Consider the following 15,519-nt stretch of genomic DNA (forward strand, 5'->3'; position numbering starts at 1 on the left):
ATACTCGTTGACCTTTTCAAACACTCCAGATAAGGGGAAAACACACAGAGGGTTTTTTTTCTTGCGCACTCTATTGTGGGTTACATCCTACTCATTTTAGTGAAAACCCAACGTTCTAACCAGACCTTGGGGGAAGTCTGCAGGACTGAAGCACTGACAGAAGTCAGTAGCCTAGAACAGCTGGGTAACACACGGGTTTATTTCTCTTTGTAAAGAACTGACCTTGAATCTTGAAACAAGTCACTCAGCTCTTACACCAGCGGTCCTCTCCTGTCCGCAGCAAAAGAGAGCAAGAAGCACACGCCTGTGGTGCCTGCACTCTTCTGCCACTGAGACAGAAGAGTGTCTGCCACTGAGACAGCAAGAAAGGGCAGGATGCTTAAGTTCATGCACATTTTTATTGAGTAGTAATATAAAATGCTTCTTTCATTGTTACAAGTGCATGCTTTGATTGCCAACATTTCGAAGTCAAATTACAAAGGCAAGGCTGTAGGCTGTAGTGAATTACTTGGGCACTTATACAATTGTTAAAAAATATCAATGGACTGTTTGTTTTGTTTCCTTTTCTTTTTTAGAATGAACCAGTTGAAACCCGTAACTGATATACAAAGGGAAAAAAGTGAAAAAATTACACATTTTGTGGCACATGACAAAACAGAACAAAATGACTAAACCATTATGACATTAACAGTTATCATGCATTTAGAATTTCACATGTAACTACAAACTTATTTAAATTTCACAAGGTTTGCTAAACATGCTACCCATCTATATGTGCACTGACAAGCTTATGTTAAAAACTTTAAGAATACTCTCCCCCCTTAGATTTTTCAAAGCTTTTTTTGATTACAAAATTTCAAAGGCATTAAGCATTTTCTTTTTAGAGAATATAAAGTACGCCAGTATACATACATTTCCAGTATAAGTCAGACCACTAAGCGCATTACAGTCCCATACAGGCCTATACAGCCATTTTTTCTTAAAAAACATGCATAGGCAGATTTTTACAGAATATAGATGCTTTTCACTGCACTTAATATGGTGTCTTGTTCACTATACTTAAAAATGCACCACTCATAAATATTTAAATTTAGCAAGCCACAACCAAGACTTGTTTTACCAAAAAAACCCCAGAAAACCTCCCAAACCAAACCCCCCTAAATATAAACAGCAAAAAAAGATAAATGTTATTATTCCAGTTTTTTTTTTTAACAAAGAAAAAGATAATTGCTGCCAAATTAGTAAGGTAAGTGTTATATTTAAAGAAGGGCATTGAAGCACACTAAAGAAACCTGAGGTAAGCATAATCTGTACAAAATTAAACTGTCGCTCTCGCTCTCTCTCTCTCACTCTCTCTCTCTCTCTTTTTTTTTGGCATTTTAAACAAATTTCCAACTTTTTTTTTTTCTTTTTTTCTCTATATTTTTAAAGAGTGCCTAATTTATTTCATAGCCATTGTCTGACAAGAGTAGCAAAACATTATCAATAAATAGTCCTTATTTAGTTTGTACATTTTGTTAAAAATGTTTCGATGTTGTAGATGTTGAGTGCTGCAACTGTAAACGTACAATAGTTAGTAAGAAATTAAACAAAGTTTTCATGTCCAGTAACATAATAAAAGGCCTTTCAGTAACATAGCTAGACGTTCCCAATGTAGTAGGAAAACACGTTCATTCCCCTAACTTTGCAATATATACCAGCATGAGCTTTCATTTTTCTACAAGCATTTAAAGGCATATCCAAAGGAGGTGTGTCTCCCCCACCCGCCCTCCCACCAAATTAAAGTTGACGATCTCTTTGTTGATGATTTTTGTAAACTGAATCCAACACCTGGCCCCCAGAGCAAATAAGCTATTATCAGAGGCAAGAACATCCCAGCGCTGACGTGCAGCAACCCCATGGCGCCCTGCAGCTCAACCCCCCTCCCGGACAGTGGTCACTGGATATTGCTGCTATTACTGCCGTTGCTGTCCGTGCCATTAGTCTCTGTGGAGATTGCCTTGTTGATGGAGTTAAGGTTGGCATCGGATGGCACGTCTCTGCGCGGAGGCATTCGCTCATTAATTCGATCTAAGCCTTTGGCCTCTTCGAAGCTAGTGATCTTATGCTGGGGTGAAAATCCTTTGATAGCTAAATAAAGGATTATTGAAAAATAAAATTAGCAAGTTAAAACTCTCAGCAGCTTTTTCCCCAGTTTAGCAACAAGTGCGGGAGTCCTTCTTTGAGAAGGCAGAAACGAGAAGATCTGACACCACCACCAACTCCTTACCACACTCAGAAAGAGCTGGGGGCTCACCACCACCACCCCTTCCAACACAACTATTGTTTTCAACGTGATCAACTTCCAGTATTTTGTTGTCCACTGGGGTTCAGCTTAGAACACCAAGATGGTGACATGAAACTACAGTTTGCACTTGGGAACCACGCTGAGGGCACAGCCGTGAGCTGGTGAGTTGGCATTTGCTGTCATCACTTACAGCCTTACGGACACCGTGCCTTGCCCTAGCGCTTTTCCACCAGGCAAAACTCCCACCTGACTTTCAAAGATCATGCAAAAAAGTGCTGGCTACTTCCAGATGGTGACGACGTGGTGAGGCCACTTTGTGGGATATACATCAAAGCTAGGGAAGATCTGGGGTGACCCTACAACAAGTTGCCTTCTGTTCTCAGCACAGGTGAGCTGCTTGTTGATTGCCTGGGGCAATTCTCCTCCCTGATACAACCCTGCACTTCTAGAAAGCAACTTGAGTCAAATGGCAGGAGCACTGTGCAACACGCATGAGGGATATTGTCATTTTGGAGCAGCTATACAGTTTAGCTTAGGAAATGCACTGACACAGGACCAAAGTTCCAACTGAGGATTTATGATCTGCCTTTTAGCAGCGACACTGGTGAGGCCATACCAACCTCAGAAGGAAGCCACAGGCTGAGGAATGTATTCACAGACTGTGATTTTTATTTTATTCTCTCTCTAATTGAAGTGTTGCAGATCTTTTGATTTAAAGCAAAAGAGAAAAAAAGCACTGTAGGCAAACAGCAGGTCACAGCCCCGTAGATCAGCCTTCTGTGTGTTTTTTCTCTTATCTGTTCCAAATCAATGCACTGCACTTCCAGAACTGGAATTTCTGCTAGGCCTCTATCATAACATGCCATAGAGCAGAAATGGTGCTTTAGTACCAGGAAACTGCAAACTCCCTGGGGAGAAAATGGTAGGGGAGTTTCAGGGATCCAATTCAGTAGTCCTTCTCCCCTTTTCTCTTCTCCTTTCCCCCAGATACTCTCCTTCCTATGTGCAGTCCTGATTCTGGACAAGCTGGCAACTTCTGTTAAAAAAAAAAAAGCCTAACACATCCAAAACCCCAGAACATCCCTGGTACCAAGCTACCACTCCTTGTAGTGGGGAGCAAGAAAAGGCATTTTTCTGGTTGTGCCAACCTTTCCTGTGAAAAATGATAGATCCTGTTTGCCTCAGGATTTAGTTCTTTAGCCAGTTTCACAAATGTTTCATTGGAACTTTGTGAAGTGCATAGTTTTTAACATGTATTATACTCCAACTCAGAGAAACAACAACATAATGGTGACTAGTCAAGTGAGCAGGGACAGAGCAGTGAAAACAGAGCAGGTTGTACAGTGAGTTTTCTTAAGGTTTGCCTTTTGGGTTGGCTTTTTTTGTTTTTATTTACCTTCTACCACAAAATGAAGATGTCTAACAAGCACCCATGCCAATCCCTTAAAGCAATAGTTTAATGGATAGCTGCATTGAAGCTGAAGCAGTTGCATGTCCTGGAGCTTGCCAGCAGCACAGCCCAGTTGGTGTTTTTGGGCTTTGAAGGACAACTGGTGAAACTTCTCCTCCATCAGAAGCTTCACCTGTGTGGAGCAGTAGTTGTGACTATGGTGACGGTGTCTAACTAGCAAGGATGGCAAATCAAGAATGAACTCGAGGGGTGCGTGTTGCTGGCACAGGGGCACGTTAAGGGATTGTATTTCCAGTAGACACATCATTGTCTGTAACACTAAGGAAGGTGCTCTGCTGTAGTTGCTGGTCAGACAACGAGTATTAGCAGGTTACACTGAGAGTCTACTAAAACACAACACATAGTCACAGAAAATCACAGAAAACAGCCAAACTGTCAACAAGAATGCACACTGCAGATTAGAGATTGCTGATAGGAATAGATAATTCCAACATAAATAGCAGCTTACTCACTGCTATTTAGAAAGCAGTTGTATTTTCTCTTACTTGTTTGTTCTGTAATTTTATTCACTGCTTTACAAAATTCAAAAACAAATTCAACTGGCCGAAAGGGCACGTCTTCCCGAAGGGCAACAATCACCAGATTTATTTTTTTTAATTAGCTAAAAAAAAATACCCACAGAAAATTTGAGAGGGGCAAGAACAAAATACAACTGAAGAATTTTGTTTTAAAGGGGAATTCTGAAAAATCTTCTTCCAAAACTTTATAATACTGAACAAATATTGTACATCTACCTTGCAATACATGGTTACTTAGGTTTTACCTCAAGTGTTAAAAATTGTTAAGGGTTAAATTAGAGGTCTGTCAACAAAACACCAGTTTTCAATACTGAGCGTTCAGAAATCTTCTAAGGCAGCCAGTCAGTTTATATGCAGCTAAAACAGTGCCTGTGTTGATGGTTGCTCTAATGTAAATATCCAGTGTGTAAACTGCCACTACCAAAAGAAGCAGACATCTTGCAGACAAATGTCTCATGTTGTTTTACTTTTAAAGGGAAACAGAAACATGCTCTGCTATAACAAAAGACCAATAAATTTTTTTTATTAGTGACCTAAAAGAAAGGAAAGAAACTGAAGCATAAATAAAGAAAAAGTGGAAAAGAAACAACAACAAAAAGAGAGACTATATAAAAAGCTATGTGTTTTCTTTGACCAGAATTTGCTGAGGATAGTCTGAGCCAGCCTCCAGCGCACAGCTTTTGAGCTATGTGTCACAAAGCATTTACGAGCTGCTGCCAAGTAATGTCCCGTGAAATCCGAGTTCCCTGATCTCCTCCTGTGGCATTAGTCAGTGCTTAGTTCAACACACAGCAATTCCAACGTGTTTGTAACTTACAGAAAGAGAAAAACCTCAACAGCAGCAACAGAAAGAAAAACCAAAAACAACACTTTCCCCTTTAAAGCAATTACATTTTGGTTAATACCGAGCCACAATTGTTAGCCCAACACCCACACAATCTGTACAAGCTACAGCAAAATGAATACACCCAGCAGAGCCCTTATCTGTTGTGGCACCAACAGAAAGGGGACTGGCCAATTTACCTTCATCAGCCTCAATAGCCTCAACAGTAGCTGAAGAGAAGAAAGGGGTAGCAAAATGAATGAGAAAAAATGAGCAGAGGATTTAAACTCTAAGAACAAGTCAGTGAATAGCAAAGGAGCTACAACACTAATGTTACTGTAAGTGCTGGATTTTGGCAAAACAGACACACAGAGAAATGTTTAGACAAAAACAGTAATCTGCAGATTGAATTAAGCTAGAGTTTGTTTTAAAGCAGAAGTTTCACAAACTAAAAGTTTTTAAAGACACATTTAAGAAGTTTTCTTTTGACTCGAAAGAACTACAAAATGTAAATGTCTTCCATACTGCACATCTGACCTGAAAAGGTCATTATATAACTGTCCCAGCTCTCAGTAAGAGCAGTCTGACTTGCCCTGTCAAAAGAGAACAAAAAATGGCATAAAGCCATCGCACAAAATTCATACAACTTACAACATCAGCCTGAAAAGTACTGATGCCAGAACAAGGCAAAGGAATTCCATATACAACTTAACAGAATTATTTTTTTCCTCTCTCCTGACTAAAAGAAACATCGCCACAGCATGGGATCCTCAGAAAGCTTTGCCTTTGCTTGCAACTTTGTCCAGTCTGCTCCATCTGTAAACTTTATTTTTGTCAACCCAGTCTCTGAAAAACAACATTTTGCAAATATTTCATTTAAATCAATGGATGTAGATGTAAGATTGACTGTTGGACCTCCAAAGTTGCAAAGCCTGGTCAGAGAGAGCAGAGCTTGTAACTGGGAGATTGCTGCAATGTTATGAATACCATGTTACCACTGTTATGAAACCATTAATGGTTCTTAAACATTTACTTTCATTTGAGTTTTACTCATCAGCTTTGGTTTGCATTTTATTTTACAGTCAGAGATTTAGAAGCTGATGCAAATCAATAAATGCAATCCAATATAGCAATTGCTTTAAAATAAATTTTGATATTCAAGAATTTCTCTGGTTTAGAGAATAGTTCAAGAAATCAAGTTTTTAGGAAGTTGTTTCTTCTTTTTTGTCCTGTTTTCCCCTACGTAAAACCCAAACTTTTTTTTTTAAAGATAGGATGTCAAATATGGATTAAGAGATATTCTAAAATATCTACACTGTTATCTTGCTGCATGGGGAAGTGAGAGGATTTAACCCTCATGCACCAAGGTAAGCCTATGCCTCTCAAGCAGCAGAGCAAGAGAGAGGGCCAGAAAACAAGGAACAAAACCAACGCAAACTTAAAAGAAAAAGAAACATGATAACTAGGATGAAGTATTAGAATGAATAACCAGATCCAAACCAGCACTGACACATTAGAAAAAAATGAGGACTAAAATGTATACTTCCACAACAGAACATACTACTCATACTTTCTGTTAATACATATGGCAATATGTGTGCTTAACAGAAACTATATGAACTTCAGAGTATTTGGTGAATGGGGTACTATGTGTTAACTAATGCAGAAGCTTGTGTATAGTAATGTTTTACTGAGCCAGAATACTGCAGTATGAGGAGATTTTCCTTTTAGCCATTGTAACAAGAACATTTGGCTATTTTCTCAAATTTATTTCTATTCCTAATATTTTGCCAGGGCAACAACAGCAGTTTCCTTGGACCAAATTTTCTGACAAATGTAAAGGAACTATGTGGAGAAAAGCCTAGGTGAAGACCACAAACCCATTAAGAAAGGCCTCCTGTGAAATCATATTGCAGCATTTCCAAAGCAGAACGTTACTATGTCCATCACACACAAGTCATCAACAAGAAAAAAGAGAAGGGAATAAAGTGGAGAAGGAGGTTTACCACCATATACCTGAATCTTCTAGATAAAAGAGACAGTAAAGGGAAAAATACAGAGAAAGAATGCTCCAGGAAGGAAACAGGAAAACAAGAGGCTGAGACTGTGTCAAGGTTATAAGGCATTTCTATTTCTTACATCTACTGCCAATAGAACCTCAATAAACGACAGAGCTTTACGTGTGCCTGCAATATACTCTACAGCAGTACACACAGGAAAAAAAAAGGAGAGCTTCCAGTAATAAATTAAACACTTTGCACTCCTTATTCCATAAGGAAACAAAGGCAGCCCTACCATAGACTTACCAATTTCCTGTAACAAAAAGCACTTGGTATAAAACTGACAATCTGTATTGTGTTTGTGTACAAGGCAAACACTGAGTTTGTAAGAGCCTCCCTTCACTGGGGCTTAAATCAGAGTGGAATTGTTCTCATGTTGTTGCCTAGAATTTCTAGGAGAGAAAATCTAATTCTAGACCTATTTTCCACTGGTGGCTCTCTATGAGGAAGAACAAATCAGATAAAATAAGAGTTTGAGTGCCATTAGCTAAGCCGAACCTTCAGTACTCCATGTATCAAAGGCTGCTCTTTAAAAAAAACCCAAAAGATGCTCCGAACTGTGGAAAGAGTGCACTTCACATACAATCCTGAGCTACCATTCTGAACAGTTGTTTTTCAGGGGCTCCCCCCTCCCCTCTTTTCTCTAAAAATTGACGGCAAGTAGTAAGTCTTGAGATGTGGCCTCACATGAACTGCTCACAAATGCTCCAGCACAACCAACTGCTTGGTTTTTTCCTGTCCTTTTTTTTTCTGAGACAGCTGTGATAACTTTTCTTAGGTTCTGCAGTTGAAAACCAATTGTTTTTTGTAAACAGGACAAGACACACAGGCAAACAGGCTTACCGCTTTGCAGTGTTTGTTTTCCTCCAGAGAGCACACCACTGGGCAGCATTCCTGTTGGAGTCAAACCTTTCAGTGTCAGCACACTCTCACTCTCTTCTCTGCAAAGGTTAAAAAGAAATGAAAAATAATAAGTAAGGAAATGTCTTTCTTAAAAACAGAGGATATGTTTTAGACATCTTAAGCTACACATGCACTACAATGATTTTGTCATCTCCAATCTCCTTGCCAAGATAGACTGAATTTGGTGATAACATCAACACTCCTTCACTGCTGTGTACATGGTTAACCTTTGCATCACACCATATACAACTCCTACTGCAGTTAACACTATAACCTGTGCCTATGGAACAATACATCTGTCAACTCAAATCTGGCAGGAGAAGGACTAGGTATTGCCAACAATGCATATGGGCATTTTACACTGTGTGGTCCAAGATCAACTGAAACTGTAAGTTTGCTCTTGTCTGCACTAGCAGGCAGGTGTATTATTTATTGATGATCAGCAGCCACTTAAAGAAAGGCAGCTAAAAGCTCATTAAAATTAATAAGCACTTCCATCCTTGCTAGTATTGTCCTTAATAGTTTCGTATGCTAAAAATAATACAGATTAAACAAAATTGGTTCAGGAAACGGAAATATGCTTTGCTGGTCTCCAAATATATGGAGTTTTTACATATATGGCTAGAGGAATACAACAGCTCTATCGAGAGAAGCCTTTAAGTAAAGCTTTCTGCAAGGACTGTAATGCTGCCTGTGATGACATACTTTCTCAGCAGCAAAATTGACCCCAATTCCTTAAGAGAAACCTATCTTGAAGTGCTTTACTTTGAAGTATATAATGACATTAAGCTGGAGGAAGCAAACACAAAGATAGAATTTAGTTCCACATTCACTTGAGGATAATGTGGTTTTGTCTATAAAAACTGTCTCTCAGCAATTCTACTACTTACAATTTTCTTTGGACCTACATGCCCTGAATGACTCATGTATTTGAAACAAGTCTTGTTTACCTACTACATATACTCTTCAAGTTCTATTTCTAGTTGAAAATAATTCTGCTTGCACTCACTTTTCATTATGTAATAGTAAAAATCAAATTGTGACCATTTTGTTTGCAAGTTTCCCAAGCAATTACAACTAATGCAAGAGCAAAACATTCTTAGAATTAACACAGTATTTTTATCATCAACAGTTACAAAGCAAAGCTTTTGCTTTCTCTCAATTATTCAGCACATTACCTATATTTCCTTGTTTTATAATTTAATTAAACTGCAATGGTACTTTTAGCTTTACCCTCACGGGTTAAGTTTACAAACTATATTTTTATTATCTTTAAACTGAATCTGCACAAGAAAGATGTGTCACAAATATTAGCTTTCAGTGTTCCTTCATTTCTATTTATGTCATTTATTTCTATTTTAAAAAAAGATAATAGACTGATGAAGTATTTTATTTACCTCTCTCCAGTCTAAATACACCAAAAGAAAAGTCAGACTTGAGAAACAAAGTCAAAGAGAGTCAATGACAAGGAATCACGAAGTCTTCCATTTAACTAAAGCCAATATTTCTACAATATCTATTTTCATCAAAGCTCATTTATAACATTTGAAACTCAATACAACAGTATTTTGATACCTATTTTTTTCCACTAAAATGGCTGAAATTATTTCAGCTTTACATTCAAGTTACATTCTTGAGGAAAGGAACCACTCCAGCCCAAAGAAGGGATGACCAAGTTCTTTGCGGATGGTCAGATTAGGTGGTAATCATTCAGAAATATTTCAAGAATTAGTGAAATAAACTTCATATAACACAATGACTTGAACAGGAACTTCAAAGTTTTCCAGAGCAGGCTGGTATATAGAGAGATGATAGATGGTGGCGCTGCTGATTTCTTCCTAGGGTACACACAATTACCTGACACTTGGGTGTTACGTGGATTATGCTGGCAAGACAGAAAAAATATCCCAGGCTTTTCTACAGGAACAGTATTTGCAGGATTACCTTGTGAAATTTTTACTGCCTAGCTGAGGAAAATCAGCCTTTCTCAGAATAAAAGAGAACAGGTATCCCAGTGGTGGCTGGGATGAAATGTCACTCATCCCCCTGGAAGACTTGTCACCAAAACCATGCATTGCAGGTACCTGTTTATTTGTAAGTTGTAAAACTCCAAATATATCAGCTGACCATCCAACTTCAAATCCTTCTGCTAATAAAGTTCAAAACTCTTGTGAACTAATCCTATATTTTAAAAGGTAATTCCCAACAGACTACAGTCAATCCAGAAGCTGGGTTCAAGGTTATGCGAGAAAGCCAAGTTTCCCAAACTGTTTGCTCAACTATCATTAGAGGTAAATAGTTGTGCTGTTCTATGAAGGTGGCAGCAGCCACCTCCAGGCTCTCTGCCAGACTTGGTACAGAGAAGCAGGTGGAAACATTTGATTGCTCCCCGATCTTGTTTAGGGAAAAGGCATGATGCCAACCTGCTTGGTTTTTTTTATGGGCACCACTTTGAAGTAGCTCATGCATCACCAGTAAGTCAGTTGCAATACTTTGGGATCCCCAGGTACAAAGCCCTCCGTCTCAGTTTGCTATTTAAAGCTCTGCTGCTGCAATCTGCAAGGCGTGGGTGAGCTGCTGTGCCCATGCAAAGCCCTACAGAGAACCTGCCCACTGCTAGCATGCTGCATTCAAAGCAAGCAAGCTGGACAGTTTCCACTGAAACTAAATAGTAGATTCTTCAAGTAACAATTTTATTTATTCATCATGAAATGATAACAGTAAATGTTTTAGAACTCCCATGATTTTTCACTAAGCATAATCCCATCAACTGACTCCAGCAGACCAACACACAGCTTCCTGAGGAAAAAATCGCTCACTGAAAGGGAGGGAGAACTGTATTTTCTATATTTAGACTTCAGCACAGTACAGCATGTTTTCTCTTCTGCTCAGAGACATCAAATGGAGAGTTCTAAACATTGGGTAGCAATTAGTTACTCATGTTCATGGGTTTGGGGGAGTGCAGCCCAAAGGAACAAGCTGCTGTTGCCTGCACAACCATTTCCTACATTTCTAGGTAAATGACCCTAACTCTTTCATCTGTAGTCATCATTACTGGTGGCTGTGGCAACATCTGTGGGTGACAAAGTGTGACAGCTGACTTCTTTTTTAATGAAAGGTGATGTATAATGAACCCTCTCCCCACAGTGAACGCTTGCCTCACAGGAGCTAGAAGTTAATTAGTACACCTGGTCACTAAAAGGTTTTAAAAATGGTGATTGGAATTTTTTTGCTGATGTCTTTTGTTTGTCTGTTTTATATTCAGCAAAAGCCCCGAGAAAGACTATTCAGAGCCAAAATAAATAGCACCATTGTATGAATAAAACAATCTCTAAAAGGCTGCCGTAGAACTCAGTTGGGTGGTATCCTAAAATAGCAAATTTGCTGTTTGATTAACAGTTGAGTGCTCTAAGTAAGCATTCAAAGATAACATTCAACACTAAAAAAAAAACTAACCCAGCATGAAGCCTTACCTTAACACTGAGAAAACTCTAGCCATTTTTCCTATTGCTCGTATCTTGTTCCTTATAACCTCCTTTCGAGCAGCAGCTGTTGCACCTGTGGAAAAGATATTAAAAACTGTTATAGGGATTTGTAAACAATTCATTACTAAATACTCTCAACACTAAATACAAGAAACATCACATTAATGCTACAGTTTGCCAAACTAAGCCACATTTGCAATCAAAACTGAAAACACTTTTTCTCATTCCTAATTAAAAATTATTTAAAGATAATAAAACCTAAGGGCAGAGTCCTGGAAACAGCCTTGAGATGGTAGGGGTTGTGTGGGCTGGCAGTGGCAGAGAGAGTTCCACAGAGCAACTTCCTTCTGATCACTGCTAATGGACTGCTCAAAATTACAATTGCTTTGAAATTTGTGAACTCACACAAAACTCTGCCTTAAAAAAAAGGTATAGTGCAACACAGACTACAGTTTGGCTGAGTTTGAGGTGTACTTGTTACTTGGGTATCATCAAAATCTGTATGTGCAAGAGAGAACCACCTGAATGGAAAAAGCAAAGAGGACTTATTACAAAGGATCCTCCACGTCCCCAAGAAAATGTTCTGTTATACTCAGAAAAGTAGCTTCATGAATTAACTCAACACATATATCATGAAGATTTCTCCTAAAGGTTTCTGAAGCTCAGCTGACCTTGACTTGTGTGGATGCTGCCTGACAATTCCTGCCTGTTCAGACACCACTACACATCACAGCAATGCTTCCTTCTCTGTTACTCCAGAATTCAAGGGCAAAAATAAAAATTTCTTTTTTCAAATCCTAACAAATTGATCCATTTTTTAGAGGCCATCAGGGAAGCTAAATCAGCAGAAAGGGGCAAAAAATGAGGAGGACAACATTAGTGAAGAATATGCTTGGATGAAACTGGACAAGTGGCAATGGAATCAGAACTGGCTTCAACATGCAACAATCCAACACCTCACAACACCACACACCATCTCTCCTGCCCTGAAAAACTCTTCTGACAGGAGCTCAAGGTCATGGAATTCAGGAACTCAATGGACTTTTTTAGGGATAGCCCACAGATTAAGGGGAATGGTATCTGTGTGTTTATCTATCAAAACAGGAAAGGTGATGGTGTACTGGAAAATGTGGGACCTGCTATGATAAACCAGGATACTGTCCAGGTTTTGGGTGGAATAAAGTTAGCTTTCTCCTTAAAAGATACTCAGAATGATGGCTTTCAAATCTCCCACACATAAAGATAAAAATATAGAGCAAATATTAAAACATATAAAGACAAAAAGAGATATGAGCACTTGGGCATAAATGTCTAATTCTAGACAATAAAGAGTGGGAGAAACAGCTGTAATTCAGCTGTAACTGAATTAATCTAATATACTTTAAACAGCTTAAAGAGAAGTTTTAATAAAACAGCACTGATTCAGCTGGGTTTTCCAGGAACAGAAGGTGGTACCTTCCTGCCTCAGCACTATGATCTCACAGAACTGTACTCTCAAGACAGACAAGACATGGTTTTCAGCCTTTTCTATTCCAAAAACACTTGAGTATGTTTTTTCTTCCTTTCTTGCCCCTAAGCATCACAATCCCTGCTTGCTTATTACAAGTCCACACTGTTCTGGTGTATCTTAGGATATTCAAAAAGTTGAACAGCAACTAAGACTACAGTCTAGAATATTTGAGAACTGAAAACTGGAGCTGTAATTTATGACTGAAGTGATATATAATGTCCTACACTTAAATACAAAATAAGAATAGAAAAAAACCCTTCCTTAATCATAAAACACAACAGGCTCAAAGGGAGTGTTTTGTATCTCATTGACACACATAAAGGTTACTAAAAATATATACTTAAGAGAGTTTGGTCTCCACTGAATTTCCTAATGTAACAAATCTGTGAAAATTACATATGTTTAGTAAATATTACTAATAATTATATTTATCCTCTCTGGCTTTATTAACAAATGCACTTGATATTCACAATGTAGTATAGCTCTGTTAGTTTTGACTGAGTATCACTAACCTCACAGTATGTGGATTTCTTAACTGCTTATACATAAATCTTAGACTCACATTCCAAGTGTGTCTAGTTTAATATTTTGAAATTCACTATTACTGCAAATCCTGATTAATTACTTGGGCTATACTTAATCACACACCTATGTGAAAGTAAATGGGTCAAAACCTGAGAACTGGCTATAGGCAAAAGAGTTAATTTTAGCCCTTGCAAACATTACCTGATATCCTCTTAAGGTTCTACCTTCCTTTCTTAGAACCATAGACTCATTTAGGCTCGAAAATATCTTGAAAAGATATTCCAATATGTAAACAAACCCTTCTTGAATTAAGGAACTTAAAAAAAATTTAAAGTTGAAGTGCAAAAATTATTTAGGGGGTAATATAAAAGCTTTGAATCCTACTTCAGTGATTTAACAAGTTCTATTGAATTTTGCATTGGTATGAAAACACAGAATCTGCAAGCTGGATATGCAGGATTAATATAAAAGGTAATCTAAATGTTCAGATTAAGAAGCACAACAAGGAATAAAAAGACTGTAAATGCTGACAATACTCTGAGATGTAGGATTGAACAGATTTAAAACAGTGCTGAGTAAAAAAGTCAACCCCAAATCTCTCACTGGTATCCTAATATATATTGTGTAGTTAAGCATTAGGAAAATTAATAAAACTTGAGCCTTCCAACTTATTGAATACCTTTCTTCTGTGCATAAATGGGGTCTTCTTATGAATTCCAAAGAGGGGAAAAGAAAAAGATCAGTGATGTTTGTAGAATGAAAATAAAAAATAATACAAAACATTTGACAACATCAACGGAAGTGTAATGTTTAAGAAAAGTCTGAAAAACAGAAAAGAAACAAATTAAGCAGAGAACATCCAAAAGGAAAGAAACAGATTGAAAATGAGAGGGGAAAAAGAAAAAAAAGAAACCTTTTCAGCTTAAAGCCTTGTTAGTAGGTTTTGCAGGGAATCAACATGCAGGCAGGAGACCAGCAGCGGTGTCACCACCTCTCCAACACAGACTTTCTCCTACATTATTGCTGCTGCTTTGAAAGGCTAATCACTGCTCAAAACCAGCCCCACCTTGGCCATATGGGGTGCGCCTGCCTGATGATGCCTCTTTTGTTAAAAGGGTCAAACGAATTGCTCCAGTTCTCTCACAGAGCAGCTTACTGTCACAGCCATGTCTGCCTCTCCTAGAGCATCTGTGCCACCCCTGCACTCCTGCCTTTGTCCAACTGATCCAGCAGCTCTCAGACAGCAAATTCAAATGCCACCACCGGGCAAGGGACTGCATTTTAAAATCAGCTCTTTGAGGGCAAGACAAGGGCTGCTCTTGGTGCCCAGACACAACTGCACCAGGGCACATGCTCTGGGGACACTGGGCATCCAGTGCATGCTGCTAGGCTGGTCCAGAGGCAGAGCAACAGATGTGCTGTAATGTGGCTCACAGGAAAACGCTTTGGGGTGGAAACAACCACATCTGACCAAATCACAGGGCAGATACAAAGATCACATTAAAATGCCACTCTGTCACCAATTCACAGAAATTAAGTATGCACTGCAGCCCAGCCTTGCTGGTTTGGAGGAAGAACAATTGCAAACCACGGGGAAAACCCCTCAGTTTCTCTCCCAGCTAAAAATCTACTCATTGGCAAGCTAAGACACTCTCATCAGGCAGAACCACGAAGGTCTGTATCAAGGTATTGGTAAGTAACAGACCTAAGGACACGACCCTTGCTTTTGCTCTATCAGTCTCTGTTAGTTGCTGCTGAGCTGGCTCCAGGCACAGTTTACTGTACTGAGATGTGGCAAATGTCACATACTACTGCTCACAGCAGAACCAGGTTATGATTGGCAGGAGATGTTTGACTTGGGAATTCTCTTTAGGCTGGAACTACAGCACTGTATTGGGAAGCTGTTTTCCAACAAAGGAATAAATGCTGTAGCTAAT

At 38.7% G+C, this 15,519-nt stretch overlaps 1 protein-coding gene across 2 annotated transcripts in view; it reads right to left on the bottom strand.

Moving 5' to 3' along the window:
- Positions 1–379: 379 nt before the first annotated feature.
- Positions 380–15,519, bottom strand: part of PPP3CA (protein phosphatase 3 catalytic subunit alpha) — a 168,840-nt gene continuing 153,700 nt past the window's right edge. For both annotated transcript variants that reach the window (XM_030239117.2, XM_050974208.1), the window contains exons 11-13: positions 11,536–11,620; positions 8,003–8,100; positions 380–2,130 (exon numbers count right to left, since the gene is read on the bottom strand). In XM_030239117.2, the coding sequence (XP_030094977.1) occupies positions 1,937–2,130; positions 8,003–8,100; positions 11,536–11,620 (377 nt within the window). In that variant the 3' untranslated portion in view covers positions 380–1,936. The remainder of the gene's footprint in view (positions 2,131–8,002; positions 8,101–11,535; positions 11,621–15,519) is intronic.

The sequence above is a fragment of the Serinus canaria genome, chromosome 4 (genome assembly GCF_022539315.1).
Source record: "Serinus canaria isolate serCan28SL12 chromosome 4, serCan2020, whole genome shotgun sequence".
NCBI lineage: Eukaryota > Metazoa > Chordata > Aves > Passeriformes > Fringillidae > Serinus > Serinus canaria.